The sequence below is a fragment of the Staurois parvus genome, unplaced genomic scaffold (assembly GCF_062004578.1).
Source record: "Staurois parvus isolate SC_StPar_1 unplaced genomic scaffold, SC_StPar_1.0 ptg000466l, whole genome shotgun sequence".
NCBI classification, from domain to species: Eukaryota; Metazoa; Chordata; class Amphibia; order Anura; family Ranidae; genus Staurois; species Staurois parvus.
Genome location: NW_028318262.1, coordinates 1,532,776 through 1,555,855, shown reverse-complemented (window position 1 = coordinate 1,555,855; position 23,080 = coordinate 1,532,776). Strand labels below are relative to the sequence as shown.

The 23,080-nt window shown below is 41.9% G+C and overlaps 1 protein-coding gene across 2 annotated transcripts in view; it reads right to left on the bottom strand.

Annotated features, from left to right (window-relative positions):
• TNPO1 (transportin 1) overlaps window positions 1-23,080 on the bottom strand; it is a 217,033-nt gene that overhangs the window by 89,734 nt on the left and 104,219 nt on the right. For both annotated transcript variants that reach the window (XR_016314853.1, XM_089689021.1), the window contains exons 4-5: window positions 17,908-18,014; window positions 2,897-3,030 (exon numbers count right to left, since the gene is read on the bottom strand). Coding sequence is in view for 1 of the 2 variants with exons in the window: in XM_089689021.1 (XP_089545147.1) it covers window positions 2,897-3,030; window positions 17,908-18,014 (241 nt within the window). In the remaining variant the exon portion in view is untranslated. The remainder of the gene's footprint in view (window positions 1-2,896; window positions 3,031-17,907; window positions 18,015-23,080) is intronic.

Here is a 23,080-nt window from a genome sequence, read left to right as displayed (position 1 = left end):
CTTTTTCTGCCAAAACACTGCTGCCAAGCGGAGCAGCTTTTTTAAAACGTCCTGTGTGCATGAAACCTTCCATTGAGAATCTATATCAGTGAGAAATTCAGGGTACTAGGCGGAAGTGGTCGTGGTTTATTTTAACATAATTCTTAGCCAAGACGTTTTAGCCTTTCTAGTCTTTATGCATGTTGGTTCTATTTAGATGCAATTTAAAAAAAAAAAAAAAGTTTTGTATGTGGACCATGAAATTTTTTATTCGTTAAGATTTTTTTTCAAGCCAAGATATACTAGGTGGAGTCAGAAAAATAACCAGGCTTTTATTCTTTGTGAGTAATTTAGGCTTTTCATTTTTTGTACTAAAGAACATTACTATTTCAGAATACAATTTTTGTACTCCCCCCCCCCCCAAAACCCCTTTTTTTGTGTGTCAAAGTTTTAACCTTTAGGTTATAGGCCAGGACTGGACACTGGTTAACATAACTGTAAGTTAGTTAGTAATGAGAGCATGATCATAAACAGAAGAGCAGGACTTGTGTCCCTTAATGGATTCAAAGAAAAGGAATTGGCAGCCAGTGCAAGTCTTAACTTTCTTCCGACCAAAAACAGTCCAACTGCATAGTAGGTAACAGTTGAGGAAAGAACAAACAAATGTGGTACTGACAGCATCTTACAGACAACAGCCTGAAAGACCCAAAGCTGGCATCAGATGGGGTCACAACATCCACTTGGGAAGAACCACTAACAGAAGACCAGGCAGCCCGGTGTGCAAATCTAGAAACAGCTGCTTTATATCAAAAAGCCTAAGAAGCACTCAGAGGTCTAGCAAAGTGCACCTTGAGAATAATGGGTGAAGCCCAATCCTCGAGACCATAAGCTTGGATGCTGGTCTGCCTGAGCCACCTAGAGAAGGTGGAACAAGAAGCAGTGTACCCTTTACAGGGACAATCTGGAATTAACAAAAAGGAAAATAATATTAGCGGCTGATAGGTAGACACTCAGAGCTTGAACCTCAACCAAACAACATCAAATATAATACAGTGCAGCGCTACTCTAAAATACAATTAAGAACGTGCACAAAATAATCATTAGATTGTGGATAAACACACTATATTGGCATATAATACGCATGTGATATTCAAGGGAAAAAATAAATTTCACGGTTTTAGTGATATCACTTTGGACTTTTCACTTGTGGGACTTTATTTTCTGTATGAGGAATACTGCACAGTTTCAAAAAAAGTGGATTTTCTTTTATAATTGCATGATGCACATTATTTCTTACATGCTTATATTGTGTGTTTATCCATGATCTGTTTAATTTGTGCACACATTCTTATTTGTATTATGGGGTAGCCTTGCATGGTTTTATATCCGATACATCTTGCATGGAGCCCCAGTCCAAGGGTGACTAACAGTCATCTTTAGCCTCTTCCATTTTCTAACAATTGCTCCAACAGTTGATCTATTTTCATCAAGCTGCTTGGCAATTGCCCCGTAGCCCTTTCCAGCCTTGTGGAGGTCCACAATTTTGTCTCTGGTGTCTTTTGACAGCTCTTTGGTCTTGCCCATAGTAGTGGTTGGCATCTGACTGACTGTGGGGTGGACAGGTGTCTTTAAAGAGCTCAGACAGGTGTTACTAAGTTAGATTAATGAGTGGAGTAGAGGTGGACTTTTTAAAGGCACAGTAACAGGTCTTTTAGAGACAGAATTCTTGCTGTTTCTTAGGTGTTCAAATACTTATGTTCAGCAGTACAAGACAAATAAATTCTTTAAAAATCATACAATGTGATTTCCTGAATTTTTTTTTTTAATTCTGTCTCTCAGAGTGGGAATGCACCTACAATGTGAATTTCAGACCCCTCCATGATTTCTAAGTGGGAGAACTTGCAAAATCGCAGGGTGTTCAAATACTTCTGTTTTTCACTGTATATCATTCCAGAGGTGTTGTGAAAAACTTTTTAAGTGTTAGCTTGCAACCTCCCAGAGATTTTATTTAGGACTGAGCAGAATGATTTTTGAGCACTTACACAACCAGACTATGGAGTGAAATTTCCTTTAGGTCAACTGGAGCCAGGTAGGAGGGAGAGAAGAAAAATGTACTTGATGTGGGCCTCAATATCACCTCTTATGCAAATCCAGAAAGGGTCCCTTTCAAGATAAGGCCACCAGCTCATACATTGTCTTCCAAAAGGTGATGGTTGCTAGCTGGGCTCCTGGAGGAGGAAGAGGCGGAGAGTGGCCTCAACCAAGAGATGTGTCAGGACTTCAGAATGGTCTTGTTCCCGAAAGATGAGGACCGTCACTACGGCAGCCACAGAAAGGTGATGGTTGCAAGTAAAGAGGACTGTCTCTACTTGGTACAAATGGCAGTTTATGAAGTGCAACCAGAACCAGATCTTAATCAAAAGAGTGGTCTCAAACAGAATAGACAGGGAAGAAACTTGGCCCTTAATTCTAAAAGCCAAGGGCTTGTTCAGGTCTAGACAGGGGAAGGAGAGGATCAGTCCCAGAGCCATTAGTAGAGAGTGAGCTAGGAGCAGAGAATGTGCCCTTTGTGGAACCCAGTGTCTGAACACCTCTTCATAGCTGACTGACCCTGCAACATCTATCCTCCTAGGACACTAGCATGCTAGCAATGGATGGGGTTATACTGGGCTGGCCTATAGTTTTTGTTTGCCAGTATTCATTTTTGTAGTGGGTTGTACAACTGAAAAGTGAAGACTTCCTGTGTCCGTCAATAAATAGGCATGAATGTAAAAACGTTTTAATTTTAAAGAAGTGGGAGCACAACTGACACATTCAGCAGAAAATTAAAACTGCAAATCATGACAGCCTATTAAATAGAATGAGATTCAGTACCGTCAATATTACATGGTCACAAATAAAAGAAAACAAAGGTTACCTTATTTTTGGGCTACTGTGTTTGAAGAACTGCAAAAACTTGGGAATCATAACATTAAGCGGCCTTTCCAATACATCACTGTCTAAAATTTCAGCAGAGTCTTCACAGATTTTCTGAAGGGCTCCAAAAGCTCCCTGAGACCAGAAAAAGAATGTTAAAAAAAAAAAAAAACTACATTGCATTATTTCATAAAGGAAATTAATCAACAAAATTGATTTTATGGAAATTTGTAAGTTTGGAAATTGTTACCTGTAAACAAACACATTTAACATTAACACAGGGCTGGACAATTCTTGGTCACCATTGCGACCTTTACAAAAAAAACAAAAAACCCAGTCGACTAGATTAAGAACATGCCAGAAATTGTACTGCTCTCATTTATCTCTAGAATGACAAGTCCCTGGACTGCAGGGAACTCTGAAGTTTGGAGCAAAGTTTACTGAAGTTGTAATCTTGCTAATTCCCATTCACCACTGACTGCAATCTGAATACTGGTCCTTCAGATTGCTGTGAGGCTTTGTGACAGTTGTTAGCTCATGATGGGTAATGTGTACAGGCCACAATGCCAAGCCCTAATGTTCCAGGCACAGGCCACATGAAGAAGCATCACTGCGTGATACATCAGGGAAATGTGTGTGACTGGGGATAGTAGTACAGGGCAGTGTGTGTGGTGACATTAGTATAGGCAGTGTGTGTGGATGAGTGATTTATTGTAGGCCCGTTTTAACTTTAGCTGTTCTACTGGCAAAGTAGTAGTCTTTTCTATCATTAAAAATCATTAAAATAAAGCATGTTAAAAATGAGCAGAATACATATTTCATTAACACTGTCGCACAACAAAGTATCTTTGTTGTGAATCTTGCCTGTGAGGGTTTCTTCCAGGGACTCTGGTTTCCTCCCACACTCCAGAGACATGCTGGTAGGTTAACTGACTCCTGTCTAAATTGGCCTTACTATATGTATAAATGTGGGTTGGGGACCTTGGATTGTATGCTCCTTGAGAGTTAGGGACTGATATGAATGTACAACATACTGTATGTAAAGTGCTGTGTAAATTGATGGAGCTATACAAGTACCTGTAATAAAATAATAAAAAACATTCAGCTATTTAGTCAAAAGTAGGTTGCATAGTACTGGCTCTTAGTTCTGGGTGAGATTTGTTCAAAGGCTGTATTAAAATAGTTTAATAATAATTGCCGAAGGTATATGTGGAAATATTACCATGTTCTAGGAAAAATATGATTTTATGAAGGTTTTGTCTTATTTGCTTGCCATATACTCAAACACATTCTGTTTCTTTGTGCATTCACACAAAGTTAACAGGTTTACTGGACAGCAGATAGGAAGGTTCTTGAGTTCCCTGAAAAGCATTGTGTACAATCCAAAACACACGCTGGATTGGAGAGTACACCCATTCATTAATCCCATATTACAACATCCAGGTCTGGTGACTGGCCATGCAACATGGCAATGTGCTCTCACATATCCAGAAGTATAAGGCATTTTGAAGCTCTAGCAAGCGCATAGGGAAGCACATTGAAGGCAAGTAAGGCTCCATGCACACTAGCGCTTTTTTTAAAGCAAAAAAAAAAAAAAGAAAAACACTGGTAGTAGCATTTTAGTAGTGTTCAGGAGCTTTGGCGTTTTTTTATTGGAGTCTTTACAGTACATAATATAGAGGGGAAAAAAAACCCTAGGGAAAAAAAAAAAAAAACCTGTTAGGAACGTTTTAGTAGCTTTTTTTCTCTTGGAAAAACTCTAAAAAAAAGACTCTACAAAAACAAAATTCTTTCTCTGCTCCTAGACCCTGAAGCTCAAAAAATGCTAATAGCTAAAGTAGTGTGCATGGACACATAGGATAGCACTATTTAGCTTCTAGGAGCAGATAAAAAATGCCAACAGCAGCTTCTGAAAGCTTAAAAATACACCAGTGTGAATGGAGCCTAAAAGGTTTCCCCCACAGGATCCGCTTTCCCTGTCTGAGACAAATCAGGAAGTGAGAGGTAATCGGTCCAAAGAAAGTGTGAATTAGGGTTAGCGTCACCTGCGCCTGTCTGGAGCTGGCACCAGTGGTGTTTATGATTACATGCTTGTGAACATTAACGCTTTGTATGTGTAATTTGAATTCCTTTTTTAAAATTGTTATAAGGTATCACACTATCTGGAGTCTTATTGTCTTGACCAAGCATGCAGTGGATTAAGTAAGAGGGAGGAAGAGAGGAGTGGTGATACCGGTGATCTGTGACATCTTTCCCCATTTCGGAGGTTACCTAGCAAGACATATCCAGCATCATGCTCCCATTAGACCACCTATAACAGTGATGGCGAACCCGTGGCACGCGTGCCACAGCCGGCACGCCGAGCCTTATCTGTGGGCACGCCAGGAGAATCCAGCGGCGCGCTGTCTTCCCGGCTGTAGTGTGCGTGACAGCCGGGTCCCAAGTGCGCATGCACAAGAAGCAGTGCTGTTTGTGAATGGTAAGGCGGTACCTGGGACACATGACAGATCCCAGAAGCCGCCGGACCAATCACAAAGCGCAGCGCTTCTCGCGCATGCGCACTGGGCATCCGGCTGTCCGACGAGCGCCCACACTACAGAAGCCGGAAAGACAGCGCGCGGCTGGATCGAGGAACAGGTAAGATAAAAAAAAAAAACTCTGCGGAAGTAAGAGCGGGTACCTGTCAAATTCAGGTACCCGCTCCCCCTCCCTCCCCAAAGGTCCGCAGTCTCTGGTCATCTCTGTACTGTCCGCAGTCTCTGGTCATCCCTGTGCTGTCCGCAGTCTCTGGTCATCCCTGTGCTGTCCGCAGTCTCTGGTCATCCCTGTGCTGTCCGCAGTCTCTGGTCATCCCTGTGCTGTCCGCAGTCTCTGGTCATCCCTGTGCTGTCCGCAGTCTCTGGTCATCCCTGTGCTGTCCGCAGTCTCTGGTCATCCCTGTGCTGTCCGCAGTCTCTGGTCTACCCTGTGCTGTCCGCAGTCTCTGGTCATCCCTGTGCTGTCCGCAGTCTCTGGTCATCCCTGTGCTGTCCGCAGTCTCTGGTCATCTCTGTGCTGTCCGCAGTCTCTGGTCATCCCTGTGCTGTCCGCAGTCTCTGGTCATCCCTGTACTGTGTCCGCAGTCTCTGGTCATCCCTGTACTGTGTCCGCAGTCTCTGGTCATCCCTGTACTGTGTCTGCAGTCTCTGGTCATCCCTGTACTGTGTCCGCAGTCTCTGGTCATCCCTGTACTGTTAATTAGTTTGCACTACTGTACGAGTTGTTTTTTCTAAACCAAAAGCTCGATATTCAGGTTTCATTGCAGTGTTGGCACTTTGAAAGAAATAAGTTGGTTTTGGGTTGCAGTTTGGGCACTCGGGCTCAAAAAGGTTCGCCATCACTGACCTATAAGATGGGGTCGAATTGTCTGGTAAGAGGAAGATTTGCGGTGGTGAGCACAGAAGTCACTCATATGTAATATTGAAGATACTGTGGATATGATCATTCATTGCTCATTAGCCTCCCTAGCGGTCTGATTATGTCCATATTTCTGTGCTCAAAGCGGTACTTTTTTTGCATGGAAATATGTATTTTTTTTATTGTAGGCCTGTAATTTTTAGGAATAACTCTCTGAAATCTGTCCGAACAAGAGTCTAGTAAACATCCCGGGTATGTAAAAATTTAAAACATGAAATCATAAATTAGAATTTAATAATCATAAAAAATAATAATACTTTTAATTCACTAATATAATAAAATCAAACACACTGAAATTTGAAATATAGCGCCAAATTCGCACATCACTGAGCAAAGTCGTAAAATCGTTTTCAGTGTCTGATGATGAATTTCCCCACGAATCATCACTCAATTCTGCAAGTAGTTCTAATTTACTATCGCTGTTCTCTAGCTGGTCTAAAACCGCTTTTGACCTAAAAGAGACATTTTTTGGACGCCATGGACGTTTCTCAGTTTCCAGGCAGAAAGAACAGTAAAAATGCAGGCAGGGCACAGGACAAAGCACTAGGGACAAAATGTATGTGAAATGGTTTGATACAGTAATGTTTTACTATGTGATTTTAGTGTATTTAGTGAATGTCACTTTTACAATTTTCAAATTCCCCGCCAGTTCTGTCCCCGTACGTCCCGACGTCGCAGGGAACGGAACCCAGAAGACAGATGCCGGCATCCACCGGAGGACATTGCCGGGGACACTGCAGGAGGGACATCGCGGGAGCACAGGACAAGGTAAGTGAAGAAGAGATCTTGGAGCAGCGCTGCAGGGTATTCCATGTGTGTAGCTCGGGGTTACCTCTTGTGGTGCTGAAACTTTACCCCGAGCTACACTTGGGAATACTGCCAGGGAGGTTAAGAGACTTTAGAATTTGTATTCATTTTCTCACTGTTTGGCGTTTTGGACACATCACTGATATTGTTAATTTGATGACCTTTCACAACAGTGCAACAATATTTGGATATACAGTTGCAAGAAAAAGTATGTGAACCCCTTGGGATTACGTGGAGTTTTGCATGAATTGGGCATAAAATGTGCTCTGAACGTCATCTAAGTCACAACAATAGAAGAACACAGTCTGCTGAACATAATACTACACAAACATTAGATGTTGCCATGGTTTAATTGCACATAACATGTAAACATTCACAGTGCAGGGGGGAAAAAGTATGTGAACCTTTGGACTTAATAACTAATTGACCCTCCTTTGGCAGCAATAACCTCAACCAAACATTTCCTGTAGTTGCAGATCAGACCTGCACAACGATCTGGAGTAATTTTGGACCACTCCTCTTCACAAAACTGTTTCAGTGTAGCAATATTCTTGGGATGTCTGGTGTGAATCGCTCTCCTAAGGTCATGCCACAGCATTTCAATCGGGTTGAGGTCAGGACTCTGACTGGGCCACTCCAGAAGGCGTATTCTGTGCTGTTGCAGCCTTTGTTTTGTTGAATTACTTGTATGCTTTGGGTCATTGTCCTGTTGCATCACCCATCCTCTGCAGATCTTCAGTTGGCGGACAGATAGTCGTACATTTGCCTGCAAAATGTCTTGATAAACTCTGGAATTCATTTTCCCATCAATGACAACAATCCATCCAGGCCCTGAGGCAGCAAAGCAGCCCCAAACCATGATGCTCCCTCCGCCATGTTTCACAGTGGGGATGAGGTTTTGATGTTGGTGTGCTGTGCCTTTTTTTCTCCACACATAGTGTTGTGTGTTCTTCCCAAACCACTCAATCTTGGTTTCATCTGTCCACAGTATATTTTGCCAGTAGTGCTGTGGAACATCCAGGTGCTCTTTTGCAAACTTCAAACGTGCTGCAATATTCTTTTTGGACAGCAATGGCTTCCTCCGTGGTGTCCTCCCATGTACTCCATTCTTGTTTAATGTTTTCCTTATTGTAGATGTGTCAACAAAAATGTTAGCATGTGCCAGAGATTTCTGTAGGTCTTTAGCTGACACTCTGGGATTCTTCTTTACCTCATGCAGCATTCTGCGCTGTGCTCTTGCAGCCATTTTTACAGGACGACCGCGCCTAGGGAGAATAGCAACAGTGCTAAACTTTCTCCATTTGTAGACAGTCTGTCTTACCGTGGACACATGAACATCAAGGCTTTTGGAGATTATTATTATTATTCAGTATTTATAAAGCGCCAATAGTTCACTCAGCGCTGTACATTACAAAGGGGGACAGAACATGTGACAGAATACCAATACAATGCAAAACATGAGGGGATTGAGGGCCCTGCTCTTTCGAGCTTACAATCTAGGAGGGAGGGGATAGTGGTACAGGAGGAGATAGCTGTGGGGGATGGAGTGGTAGGAAGAGTGGAGGAGGTCGGCAAGTTAGCAGGGGGTGGGGTAGGCTTCCCTGAAAAGGTGGGTTTTCAGGGTGCGCCTAAAGGAGAGGAGAGTAGGTGATAATCTGATGGGTTGGGGCAGGGAGTTCCAGAGGATGGGTGACACCCTGGAGAAGTCCTGGAGGCGGGCATGGGAGGAGGAGACCAGGGAACTAGAGAGAAGGAGGTCTTGTGAGGAGCGGAGTGTGCGTGCCGGGTGGTACTTGGATATTAGGTCAGTGATGTAGTTTGGGGCAGTATGGTGGACAGCTTTGTACGTCAGTGTTAGGATTTTGAATTTGATTCGTTGCGCAATCGGAAGCCAGTGGAGGGATTGGCAGAGGGGGGTGGCAGAAACGGAGCGGTTGGAAAGGTGAATGAGTCTGGCAGCCGTATTCAGGATCGACTGAAGCGGGGATAGCCAGCAGTGAGGCAGGCCAGTGAGGAGGGAGTTGCTGTAGTCTGTAGTCGAGTCGTGATATGATGAGGGAGTGGATGAGCTGTTTAGTGGTTTCTGGGGTTAGGAACGTGCATATTTTGGCGATGTTGCGGAGGTGGAGTCTGTACGAGTTAGTTAAAGATTGGACTTGGGGCTGGAAGGATAGGTTGGAGTCCAGAATGACACCAAGTACTCTGGCCTGTGGGGCGGGTTTGATGGTGGCGTTGTTGGATGTGGAGATACATTTGTAACCCTTTCCAGCTTCATGCAAGTCAACAATTCTTGATCGTAGGTCTTCTGAGAGCTCTTTTCTGCGAGGCATGGTTCCCATCAGACAGTGCTTCTTGAAACCAGTAAACCCAAAACAGGTGTGTGTTTTTTAAGGGCAGGACAGCTGCCAGCAACACATCCAATATCATCACACTGATTGGAGTCAAGGTTGGCTCACTCCTGGCTCCTCTTAGCTCTGGGAGAAGTCATTAAGGTAGGGCCTCACATACTTTTTCCTCCCTGCACTGTGAATGTTTACATGTTATGTGCAATTAAACCATGGCAACATCTAATGTTTGCGTAGTATGTTCAGCAGACTGTGTTCTTCTATTGTTGTGACTTAGATGACGTTCAGAGCACATTTTATGCCCAATTCATGCAAAACTCCACGTAATCCCAAGGGGTTCACATACTTTTTCTTGCAACTGTAAGTGTGAATTTACTCTTAGCTCACCAGAACAAATGGTCCCACTGGAGGGTTTTTACATCACAATCTGTTCCTGTGACAGTGGTTAAAGTGGAAGGACATCAAAACCTAAATAAGCATAAATCTGTTCACACCCCAATTCTATCTACCCTGTAAAAGGAATGGTGCCTATACTTGCCTATTTTGAAGTTGCTTTGGTCCAGTCACATGATCTCACCAACATCAGCTTCACTGTGCCAACAATGGGTGCAGGGTCTGGGCGATTACATCACCCACAGGCTTACTATGGAGCATCCATTCTCAGCTGTCCTTCCTCTACACTGAAGCTGCCGCTGGAAGACAGTCATGTGACCAGACCACAGCAACCTCAGAATAGGCAAGCAAAGACATCTTTCCTTTTACATAGCAGAAAGAATATACTTAGAATAGGGGTGGGAGTAGATTTAAGTTTAGTTAGGTTTTGAATTTCCTTCTGCTTTAGGGTTTATATCTCCTAACATCTTTGAAGATAGTGAACTTCCCAGCAGGGAATATAAACCAGAATAAAAAAATGAATTACAATGCTACGATACTCTATTCGAGGTGAAAAAAAAAAACAAAAAACAAAACAATGTTTTGGCTAGAGTTACACTTTAAGAATGCTGCACAATATTTGTGATTTACTGTCCCTATCCATGGATCGAACTTTAGCTGGCTCAGCAGGAACCGGCTGATATTCAATTCAGGTGTGGCCACTGCGGTTTTATCAACTGTTAGATAAAATCCACTCTGCGCTGCAGGCAATAGGGACTTAAGGTGCCACAGAAGACCCAATGAAATAGAATTTTAACAACAAGGGTGTGAGTCCATATCCAGGGGTCTTCTGCGGCACCTTAACCACTTGCCGACCGCAGATAGCCGAATTACGGCTTCACTGCGGCCAACCAGTTCTGGGAGGACGTCAGAGTCTGTGGATTTTTTGTTCACTTGCCTCGAGGATTGACCATAAGTTCTCAATGGGATTAAGGTCTAACCATGGAACCAAAATTTTGATGTTTTGTTCCCCAAGTCACTGGGTTATCACTTTTGTCTTATGGTAAGGTGCTCCATCATGCTGGAATAGGCATTGTTTGTCAAACTGTTCTTGGATGGTCGGGAGAAGATGTTTTTGTACCATTCTTTATTCATAGCTGGGATCATAGGCAAAATTGTGAGTCAACTCCCTTGGCTGAGAAGCAACCCCACACATGAATGGTCTCAGGATACTTTACTGTTGGCATGACATAGGACTGATGGTAACACTAACTTTCTTTTTCCGGACAAGGTTTTTTCTGGATGCCTCAAACAATCGGAAAGGGGATTCATCAGAGAAAATTACTTTATCCAAGTCCTCAGCAGTCCAATCCCTGTACCTTTTGCAGAATAAAAGTCTGTCCCTGATGTTCTGCCTGGAGAGAAGTGGCTTCTCTGCTGCCCTTCTTGACAACAGGCCATCCTCCAAAAGTCTTCACCTCAATGTGCGTGCAGATGCACTCATTAGGCAAACATTTATTTCTGGCCCAGGCATGACTGCAAAAAAAACAGTAAGCACCCCACAGAATATTGGCAAGGGTGGAAATTTATCCACATAAGCATGCCTTCCAAGTACAATGATACTTTTCAAGAAGTCTCCTTCGGGGCCTTCATGAGTGTGGGAATCACTGAATCCACCTATCCTCCTCTACCTCAAGGCCTGGGCTTCATCATCCATGCCATTGAAGCCAGTTACCATGAAAGCAAGTTTGAAGATGGAACCATGAGAGAGATTTGGTCGGAACAGAAAGGCAGGTGAATCGTATCTGCAAATCAAACCCTTTTTGGCCAGTTTTGAGCTACCAAACACCCTTGCTACCGAAAACACTTGTGGATCTCCTGCATTCTGGCCACAAATCTGTCCACCTTTTTGTTGAAGTCCCCACCAATGACAGAATGTTGTAGATGCAGCCACTAAGTTGGACTACTGGGGGAACTCTGACTATCTGATGAGGAATAAAATTCTGATCCTGGAGCCCCCACAAGCAAAAAACAATGCGTGGGATGGTCGTCAGTGACTACATCTTGGTCATTGTTGCCTTTAACCTTCCTGCTAAGCCTTAGTTTCTCTACTGCTCCAGCCCAGTGGGTTACTCACAAACTGGGAGTTCAAAACTGCCTGGTCCCTGGAGTTACTATCATAATCAGGCTTAATATAGCTTTGGTCATTCCACACCCCAGACTGGTCTATTGTGGTAAATGAGACTGATGAGTACGTATCCTGTACACACCAAAATGGATGCTGACTATGCACCAAGGCAAAGGAATAGAAAAGTTCTAAATCGAGAGAGAGATCCTGTGCCTTCCCATAACCTTTTTTTGTGTGAATCATCTAGTGGAAATTGTTCCAGGGAATGCAACTGCCACCCCTGCTAAAAGGAAAAACTTGCATTTTGGCAGCACCAAACAGGCTTCCTTTATAGCAGGCACCACAGGCATCTTTAATCAGCTTCCACTGCAGCAGGTTCCCTGAAAACTACCATAAATGGGGAGAGGGGACAATGGCACACACATTTTACTATTATGCAGTGCTAGACCATCACCAGGCACCAGGGAGGCGTTTGCATAGCCTTCTCCTTTTAATATCAGTTTGAAGACAATGAGTAAAAAAACAAAGCAAAAAACTGAAGAAATCTTGTTTAGAATTTGCTAGCTGCACGTGGTGAAATGTTTATTTGCATATATTTTAGGTGACTTTCAGATAAATATGAAATACATATGAACATTTCAAAACCCCCACTTACAGCCAAAAATCTTGAAGATTGATCGTATTCTCAGGCTTATTTTACAACTGGCAGAACATGGAGAGATCAGATTGCACAAGCTCCTAAGAAAGACACATCCCATCTCCAAACTAACGCCTGACATAGTTATACATAGGAATGTATATTATATCATTCCAGAATGTCATCACTGCATATATAAAAGTTACACTAACTACATACAGTGAAGGAAATAAGTATTTGATCCCCTGCTGATTTTGAATGTTTGTCCGCTCACAAAGAAATGATCAGTCTAAAAATCGGTAGGTGCATTGTAACAAAGACAGAATAGCAACAAAAATATGAGTGGGCAAACATTCAAAAACAGCAGGGGATCAAATACTTATTTCCTTCACTGTATTACAATACATGCAAAAATATATAACTGCAGAAACTAAAATACAGAAACATGGTATATAAAGCACGATTTCAAGTTTACATAAAACAAAACATCACCACATTCTACTTTTAGCCAATTAAAAAAAGCTGCAAAGATAGAGTTGATGAGGCAGACATACTACCAAATATATCCTGGTTCTTCCAATTATAAAGGTTTTATTGTATTTTGTATGAACCCATTTTAATGCCTACAGAGGTCCAGAGTCTCTCTATACAGCTAGACTGTTACTACAGCGAAACATGCAGGATAAGCAGTTAAAGAATTAGATGCCACAGGATCACTGTCCCTTAGCACTCACAAAACATTTTGGATATGTAACTGCAGTCATTTCATTATATCTAAATCAAAAACAAGGTAAAAGCGAGCGCTATAGATCAAAAGAGCAGCCAATGCACCAAAGGATACCAAACAACCTTTCAGAACATAAATATATAAAGGGTGCGGCGCTCAAGCAATAATCAATACAATAAAATCTAAATAAGAACTATATAAAATCCATAAAGTGACTTGTGACAAGGTGCCAACATATAAAGTGACTTCAGTGATATCATATATTCCGTCACTGTAGAAGTGACTCCTGGTGACCAATAATGATGAAAATAGATAGTCCAAATGTGAGTATAAGAGATCGAATTATCTCCAGCAATAGGTGCTCCGTTCAAACCAGGTGGTGAGGTGACCGGTATATATGATAAGGCTGTGCACTCATCAGATGCACAGTTAATCTGCGCATGTAGAGACAATGCTCCTGTAGGGGACGCTCCAGGCTCCCGTAATAAATTTGGTCTGGTCAGGTATTCCTCTCACTGCTCTCCTCAGCTGGCAATGTGGCCTCACTAAGGCTCTGTGGGTTGTTGATGACTCACAAAGAGCCCAGAAAAAGAGGAGGCATTTATCAGTTTCAAAATCCATCACTACACAGATGCCACATCCAGAAAGCCTGCACCTTCAAGATGAATATATGATATCACTGAAGTCACTTTATATGTTGGCACCTTGTCACAAGTCACTTTATGGATTTTATATAGTTCTTATTTATATTTTATTGTATTGATTATTGCTTGAGCACCGCACCCTTTATATATTTTATTATATCTACTTGCAATGCCTTATTTTAAGTGGAGCTCCAAGCAAAGATTTTTGATAGGAACTCATTTAATTTTTAGAACAAGCATTTACCCCTAAACGTCTTTATGTTAGCTTCCAGTAATCCCCTGCACAGCAGCACTTACACAAAGACTAGGCAACAGTATGAGTGTCTGATCTCTACAGCATTGCACAGCGCTTGTCAGATCAACAATGACAATATTTAGAGAAGGGGAAACCACATTAATGACCTCATCAGTACCATGCCGATACATTACTGTCCAATCGGCAGGCTGTAGCCTAAGGGGTGGCAAAGTAAGTAAAACTTCTATTACTTTCCTTTTGGCCTGTCATTAGATGGGCAAGTACAGATATTGTGATTTGAGAGGAGAAAAGGTGTTTAACTGTACACACAGAGAAGGCAAATTCATGAAAACTGGAGTGGACAGAATGTGAAGCAGCTGTGCCTGCCAACCAGCTTCTATCTTCTGCTTGTTCAGTGAAGCTCCGCTAACATCTCGCATAGGAAGAACGCACATTCCTGCTTGCGATTTTTATGCGTTTCCACATGTCATGCATAGGACAGCCAATTCATTTGAAAGTGTTGCCCTGTGGGCATTTTGGTAGGGATGCACCAAAATTTCAGCAACCGAAACATATCAGCCGAAAATAGCCCTATCGGTATTTTGCCAATAGGAGCAATTTAGCCATTATAGGTGCCGGCACAGGGGACTGTGTGTACTGCAGATGTGAGAGAGGTGGGGGGAAAGGCAGGAGAGGAGCAGTGTATACAGTGACTGGCTGTCACTATATGTCACTGACGGTTTTTAAATTTAATTACCGGCTTTTTTTCTTCTTCACTATAGCTCAGAGAATGAGCTGTCGCTTTCCCCAGAGCTAAAAGAAACTAAGGGGCAGGGTCACTGGGTAATGTCACTGGGTGCCACCGCCCATTTGTTTCTTTTAGCCCTCTGAGAATGACTGTTCCTTCTTTGAGCTATAGTGAAGGTAGAAAAAAAAAAAAGCTGGTTATTACATTTTAAAAAATGGCATTGTTTTTAAATGCAATTGCCGACTTTTTTTTTCTTCACTATACCTCAGAGAATGAGTTGTCACTTTCCCAGAGCTAAAGGAAACAGTTTCTTTTTAGTTTCATTCTCCCAGCTAAAAGAAACAAAGTTTCCTTTAGCTCCAGGGAAAGTGACAAACTCATTCTCTGAGCTATAGTGGGAAAAAAAAAAAGCAGAAAAAGAAGAAGCAGGCAACTGCATTTAAAAACCAGCAGTAACATAGTGACAGTCAGTGAGGGAGCCTCTCTGTATACACCCCTCCCTCACTGTATACACTGCTCCTATCCTGTCCCCTCCTTGCACACACTGCCCCCCTAACCCTCTCCTCCTACAAAGATGGCCTGTCACTCATATGCCATCACATAGGGGACTATTGGTCCCCTATGTGATAGCAATAAAATTATAAAATTAAAAAAAAAAAAATACAAAAATTGGAGCCTCCCCACCACCACATACAGAGACATTTCGGTTTTCGGCCACATGCATTCTGAACTTTCTGTATCGGTTTCAGCATCAGAATGTTCATTTTGGTGCACCACTAGCATTTAGTGCACAAAAGAAGCTTATGCACTTTTTTTTGGGAGACAAGCTTCCCACGATTTGTCAATTGTATTTTAGACTAGGCATAATTGCACTGCATTTGGGGTGCTATTAAGAATGAATGGCACCCAAACACGATTCACATGTTTTGCCGTGATTTCAGCACAACTTAAAATTATACAGATTCTGCCCCTGATTCCAAAGTGCTAGGCGCGAATGGGGCCTAAAGCTTTGAAAATGAGAGATCAAAGATGCATTTTTGCCGTGCACAGGTAATTCAGATTTTATAAATTTCCCTAAGAGGATGTTTGCAACAACCAAGTACAGTGCCTTAAAAAAGTATGCATACCCCTTGAAATGTTCAACATTTTGTCATGTCACAACCAAAAACGTAAAATGTATTTTATTGGGATGTTTTATGATAGACCAACACAAAGTGGCACATAATTGTGAAGTGGAAAGAAAATGATAAATGGCTTTCAACATTTTTTACAAATAAATATCTGAAAAGTGTGGTATGCATTTGTATTCAGCCCCCTTTACTCTGATACCCTAACTAAAATCTAGTGGAACCAATTGCCTTCAGAAGTCACCCAATTAGTAAATAGAGTCCACCTGTGTGTAATTTAATCTTAGCATAAATGCAGCTGCTCTGTGAATTCTTCAGAGGTTTAGAGGTTAGAGAACATTAATGAACAAACAGCATCATGAAGGCCAAGGAACACACCAGACAGGTCAGGGATAAAGTTGTGAAGTTTAAAGCAGGGTTAGGTTATAACAAAAATCCCAAGCTTTAAACATTTCACAAAGCACGGTTTAATCCATCATCTGAAAATGGAAAGAGTATGGCACAACTGCAAACCTACTAAGACATGTCCATCCACCTAAACTGACAGGCTGGGCAAGGAGAACATTAATCAGAGATGCAGCCAAGAGGCCCATGGTAACTCTGGAGGAGCTGCAGAGATCCACAGCTCAGGTGGGAGAATCTGTCCACAGGACAACTATTAGTCGTGCACCCCACAAATCCAGCCTTTACAGAAGAGCAGCAAGAAGAAAGCCATTGTTGAAAGAAAGTCATAACTCCTGTTTTTAGTTTGCAAGAAGCCGTGTGGGGGACACAATAAACGTCTGGAAGAAGGTGCTCTAGTCAGATGAAACCAAAGTGGAACTTTTTGGCCCAAAAGCAAATGCTACGTGTAGCAGAAAACGAATACTGCACATCACCCTGAACACACCATCCCCACCGTTAAACATGGTGGTGACAGCATCATGATGTGGGAATGCTTTTCTTCAGCAAGGGACAGGGAAGCTGGTCAGAGCCGATGGGAAGATGCATGGAGCCAAATACAGGGCAATCTTAGGAGAAAACCTGTTAGAGTTTGCAAAACACTTGAGACTGGGTCACCTTCCAGCAGGACACGACCCTAAACATACAGCCAAAGCTACAATAGAAAAGTTTAGATCAAAAAATGGTTTAGAATGGCCCAAAGTCTAGACCTAAATCCAATTGAGAATCTGTGGCAAGACTTGAAAATTGCTGTTTACAGACACTCTCCATCCAATCTGACAGAGCTTGAGCTATTTTGCAAAGAAGAATGTGCAAAGCTGGTAGAGACTTACCCAAAAAGACTTGCAGCTGTAATTGCAGCGAAAGGTGGTTCTACAAGGTATTGACTCACGGGGGCTTAATACAAATGCATGCCACACTTTTCACAGATTTGTAAAAAATTTTGAAATGAGCCACTTTGTGTTGGTCTATCACATAAAATCCCAATAAAATAGATTGACATTTTTGGATGTAACATGACAAAATGTGGAAAACTGCAAGGGGTATGAATACTTTTTCAAGGCACTGTAAAGCAGAACATAAACTATGAGGTACACAGTTGAAATCCTGATATATTATTTGTCTGGAGTTCTACTTTATCCAATGAAAGTTTTCATTTCTAATGTATCAATATGAACCTGCTAGAAGACATCAGTATTTTAGCATACATTTTTAATTAACTTTTACAACAAAACACTAAAATCCATAAAATGCATGGGGCAAATGCAACAGATAATTGCTTTAAAAACATCAGCATGGAAAACACATTTCACAAGCCCTACAGGAACTCTTTAAATATTCTTACTTCACACGTGTTATAATCCTCAGAGTCCAAGAGACTACATAACTTTGGCAGCAGCTCTGGCCAATTTTGCAACTCTCCTTTTGAAGCAATTGTTGTGATTAGGATTCCTAAAAAATAATAAAAGGCAGATATGTAACAAGAAGTAATAAATAGCCTTCACATATATAACCTTCTGTAACACTTTCTTCAGTTGGCTATGTCCACACAAATTTTTTCTCAGGAGGAAGATCAGCTTAAGTTAAGTTTGGAAATAATTAACACCCCCCCCACCCCCCGATGAATGCAGCATTGGTCAGATGCTGCATCTGTCCCCCAGCTGCCACTAAGCCATGAGTGATCAAAGACCAGCTTGACTCACAGTCTTCAGTGAGCAGATAGCTGGTGACTGATAGTCACCGGCTCTCTGCTCTACCCCTCCAGCACCAGGCTGTGGAGGGGGCGGGAGTGGCTCCCTGGGAGGCTGAGCCAGCTGCCAGTCAGGAATCTGGGAGGATCTTGACTTTAAAGTCAGGACCTCTCCAGAGATGGACCAGCTCAGGGAAGTCAGCCAACCTCCTGTGACCCACAGGGTGCTTAGAACTACTTTCCTATGGCAATTATTTGACGATCCAAATTAGAATAGGAAAAAAAAACAAACAAACCACAATTGCAAGTATTATTAAGAGTTACTGGAGAGACACCAATGTTTTTAAACAAGTTGTCAAGAGTTAAAAAAAAAAAAAATAAAGTCCACTTTTTGCCCCCAAAGTCCACAGTTTTTCAAACGATCACAGGAATTGAAAAAGCATGTCACATATAGAAGGAAAATAAAGCATTTTTTTTGTACCGATCAACTGCGTTTGTCGGCTTAGTTCTGGAAAAGGTTACTTTGCCCATTGTTAGTGCTCCTTTAATGTTTTGATTTCCTTCTCTACATGCAGGTTGTATGTACCCTGGCACTTGTCTGCATCTCCAGTTATATAACCTCTTTGTAGATTTTTGCTCAGCCACCTCCTGGCATCTCTAATTCTTTCCAACATCTTGGTTGGTTATCCCTCTTTCCTTGAACCATGTATGATGCTTCCTTTCAGGACCAAGTACCAAGAAGTTGGTGGTTCTTGCTTTCCTGGGTCTCTGTCTTCCCTTCTATGGGACTGTCATTCTTTACTACGTTCAGCCTGAAGGCATGTCAAACATTTTACAATTAACCTTATGTGTGGGGCTGTCATGTATGGCTATCTGCCATGTCTTCATTTGGGAACTAAACCCTCTACACTTGCTTCACAGGGTAGCCCTGCTATGGGATTACTTCCTCATCTTCCACCTGCATGAGTGGCAAGTTTATCTAGTTTTCTAGGGTTTCTGCCCTCAAAAGAACAAGTCCCTCCTCCCCTGTCTGAGCTCATTTGCTTTAAGAGATCTGGGTTCTTGAGGGGTTTTTTTTTCCTTAAACAGCATCTAGCATTTTTACTTTTCAAACGTTGCTGGGCACCACCTGTTCACATTTAAAACCTTTGTTTGCCAGGAATCAATTCCTGTGTACTGTACATTTAGGATAACAGGAATTTCAATGTACCTGTAAAGTCCATATCTTGGGGTACAGTGTAGGACACATGTCCCTCCTACAAGGAAGAAAGGGATTTCTATTGCTACACCTGGGGAAGGGGTGGTTCAAATGAAGCCTTTAGCAGTGTCCATTTTCAGTGCAAAATTCCAAAGTAGTTCAGGTGCAATTTAGATGCGGTTATGATGCGCATTGGCAAGGCTCAATTCGTGTTCACAACTGCGATCTTAGAAGCGTTCCCATTTAAGTCAATGAGCCTGTAATTTGCACCAGACCCGCACTGCTCAGCAAACGTTCAAGTCTATTTGTACTGCAGGTGCACTGCATACATATGAACGGCCACAATAGATCCCAATGTTATTTTACATGTCATGCGAATCAATGTGTTCCAAATCACAAACCAGGTTCACTGTCGCACACAAGTCTCGCTCTCTTCATTTATCATGCTCTATGTTCTGCTTTGCTACAAAACTGAGGCATGTTGGTACTGGGAGGGGTTATTTTGGATTGGCCTACAGTTGTTTGCCAGTGTCCAATCCTCCTTTAGGTGTTCGTATTAGCCAAAATTTAAATAGATGCCAAGAAAAGGTCTTTAGAAGAGAGTGCAAAAATTCCATTTTTGATAAGGTGAGAGCACAATGGCTTCATAAAAAATATATAAGTGAACAGCGCAAACATAGACCTCTACATCAAATCAATATACAAAGTGCAAACATATATAAAAAATTAAATAAATAGTGAAGTCCATCAAAATTAATAAACATAAAATTCAAAAATAGTTTGTGCAAACAGAAATTTTCAAATTCTTCTTCTATTATAAAGAAACTTCCACCTTCCACCCGTGAAAACCAACATCAAATGCACTCACCAGATTAAGGTGAATGAAACGCCTTTTAGGAATTTATGGGATCCTAAACCCTCTTTGGTATCCACTCTAAAGGAATCCTCACCTCCAGCATAGACTCCACCATCAACTCCACCATCCAACCAGGGAGAAAAAAACTCAGATAGTGTAATATTGCAAAACACCATTCATAAGTGAAATCAAGGATTAAGGCCACTCACATTATAATCACTTTAAAAAGGCATATTTATTAAGACCAGCTTCTTTCCAGATGAACAGTAGATGTAAGGCAACCTCTCACAGAATCTCACATCACAGCTCCAGGTTACAGCAGAAGCTCCACAGAGACCACACATATACAGATCCCAAAAGATGGCCGCTGGAACGCACCGCTCAGCGTGCGCTCCACTCACCGGAAGTGACGTCAGACGTACGGGGTAGTGACCGGAAATGCGTCAACGCGTTTCGCCCCTCCCATCGGGCGTTCTCAAGACGTTCATTTCCTGTCTCAAGCTCCCTTACATACCCAACAGGGACCCTCCCCTCCATTCCGATTGGTCAAAAACTCCTCCCCGAGATTATCAAAAGACTACTCCTCCTGTTTATGTGACGTGAGAGTCCTTTACAACTGAGGCATCTGTTTACACAATATACAATCCTTTTTAACACTGTTTACTTATCTCCCAGAAGCGACATGCATATTAGTACATGTCCCCAGTGGGAAAAAAACCAATACAATCTTAAACAATACAATAATAAATTTTTTTCACAGAATATAGAGAACACTGATTTGTCTAAGGATTTTAGAACTTTAAAAAATTCTTTGGACAAACAGGTGAGAGCGTGGTGGGATGTAGTGACACTTGAAAAATATATTAAAGAAGGAATTACCCCAAGGAGGCTCAGATGGGAAGTTGCTCCCAGTGATGGCCTTGTGGGTAAAGAGTTGGATGATGAGTGGTTTTCATTTTTCAACCATGTTGAGAAAAAACTTATGGAACTAATTGTGCAAAGAAGAAAAAGGAAACTAAAAATTTTGGAAGATATAATTTACAATTTAAAGGAGAAAATGGCCCCTTTCAGTGAATCAATGGATTTTAAAGAAAAGGCGAAACAAACTCAAGAATATATTAACAAAGTAGATGAGGATACTAAAAAGAAGAAAATTAAGAAATATGGCAGAGATATACAGGATTATAAATCCCATAATGTTTACAAGTGGCAGGATGTTAATAGTAAGGGAACTGATGACTCTAGAAATTCTTCAGTTGAGGGGGATAGCAGAGATTCAGGTTCTAATTTGGAACCATCTGGAGTGAAGATTAAGGCAGCTACGGTTGCTTTTTCTAAAAACGTACAAAAGAATTCTTCCCCTAGAAAGAACAGAGATGAGAATCCAACTTCCAACTACGGGGTGCCCACATACAATAGATTTGGACCCCTAATGGGATCCCCATATAAACATCAAAATGAGGGAAAGGTTTTTCCAAGAGGAGGGTTTGTGGGACCGCCATGGAGAGGGGGGAACCAAAGGGGAGCCTACAATTGGAGAGGGAGAGGGGGTCAGTATTACCCAAACAGAGGGGGGAGGGGTGGATGGAATCCACCTCCAAACTATCAGAATTATCAAAACTACCAGGACCCAAATTATCAGGATCCCTATTGGGAAGGAAGAAATACAGGGGATGTAGAGGAGGTAAAAGGAAAAAGGAAAAGGTCAATGTAAACAAAGGTATTTTTAATTTAAGTGATTATATTTTAAAAGAGGAAGAATTGAGGGTCTTAGCATTGGGTTTGAAGTATGCACCCGATAAAAAATTAAATAAATTGGAGACATACAGTCATGGCCGAAATTGTTGGCACCCTTGATATTTCTCCAGGAAATCATGTATTTCTCACGAAACGTATTGCATTAACACATGTTTTGCTATACACATGTTTATTCCCTTTGTGTGTATTGGGACAAAACAAAAAAAGGGAGGAAAGAAAGCAAATTCGACATAATGTCACACAAACCTCCAAAAATGGGCTGGACAAAAGTATTGGCACCCTTTCACAACTGCGGATAAATAAGAATGTTACAAGCATGTGATGCTCCTGTAAACTCACCTGGGGCAAGTAACAGGTGTGGGCAATATAGAAATCACACCTGAAAGCAGATAAAAAGGAGAGACGTTCACTTAACCTTTGCATTGTGTGTCTGTCTGTGCCACACTAAGCATGGACAACAGAAAGAGGAGACGAGAACTGTCTGAGGACCTGAGAACCAAAATTGTGGCAAAATATCAACAATCTCAAGGTTACAAGTCCATCTCCAGAGAACTAGATTTGCCTTTGTCCACAGTGCGCAACATTATCAAGAAGTTTGCAACCCATGGCACTGTAGCTAATCTCCCTGGTCGTGGACGGATGAGGAAAATTGATGAAAGATTGCAACGCAGAATAGTCCGGATGGTGGATAAGCAGCCCCAAACATGTTCCAAAGACATTCAAGCTGTCCTGCAGGCTCAGGGAGCATCAGTGTCAGCGCGAACTATCCGTCGACATTTAAATGAAATGAAACGCTATGGCAGGAGACCCAGGAGGACCCCACTGCTGACACAGAGACATAAAAAAGCAAGACTACAGTTTGCCAAAATGTACTTGAGTAAGCCAAAAGCCTTCTGGGAAAACGTCTTGTGGACAGATGAGACCAAGATAGAGCTTTTCGGTAAAGCACATCATTCTACTGTTTACCGAAAACGGAATGAGGCCTACAAAGAACAAAACACAGTACCTACGGTAAA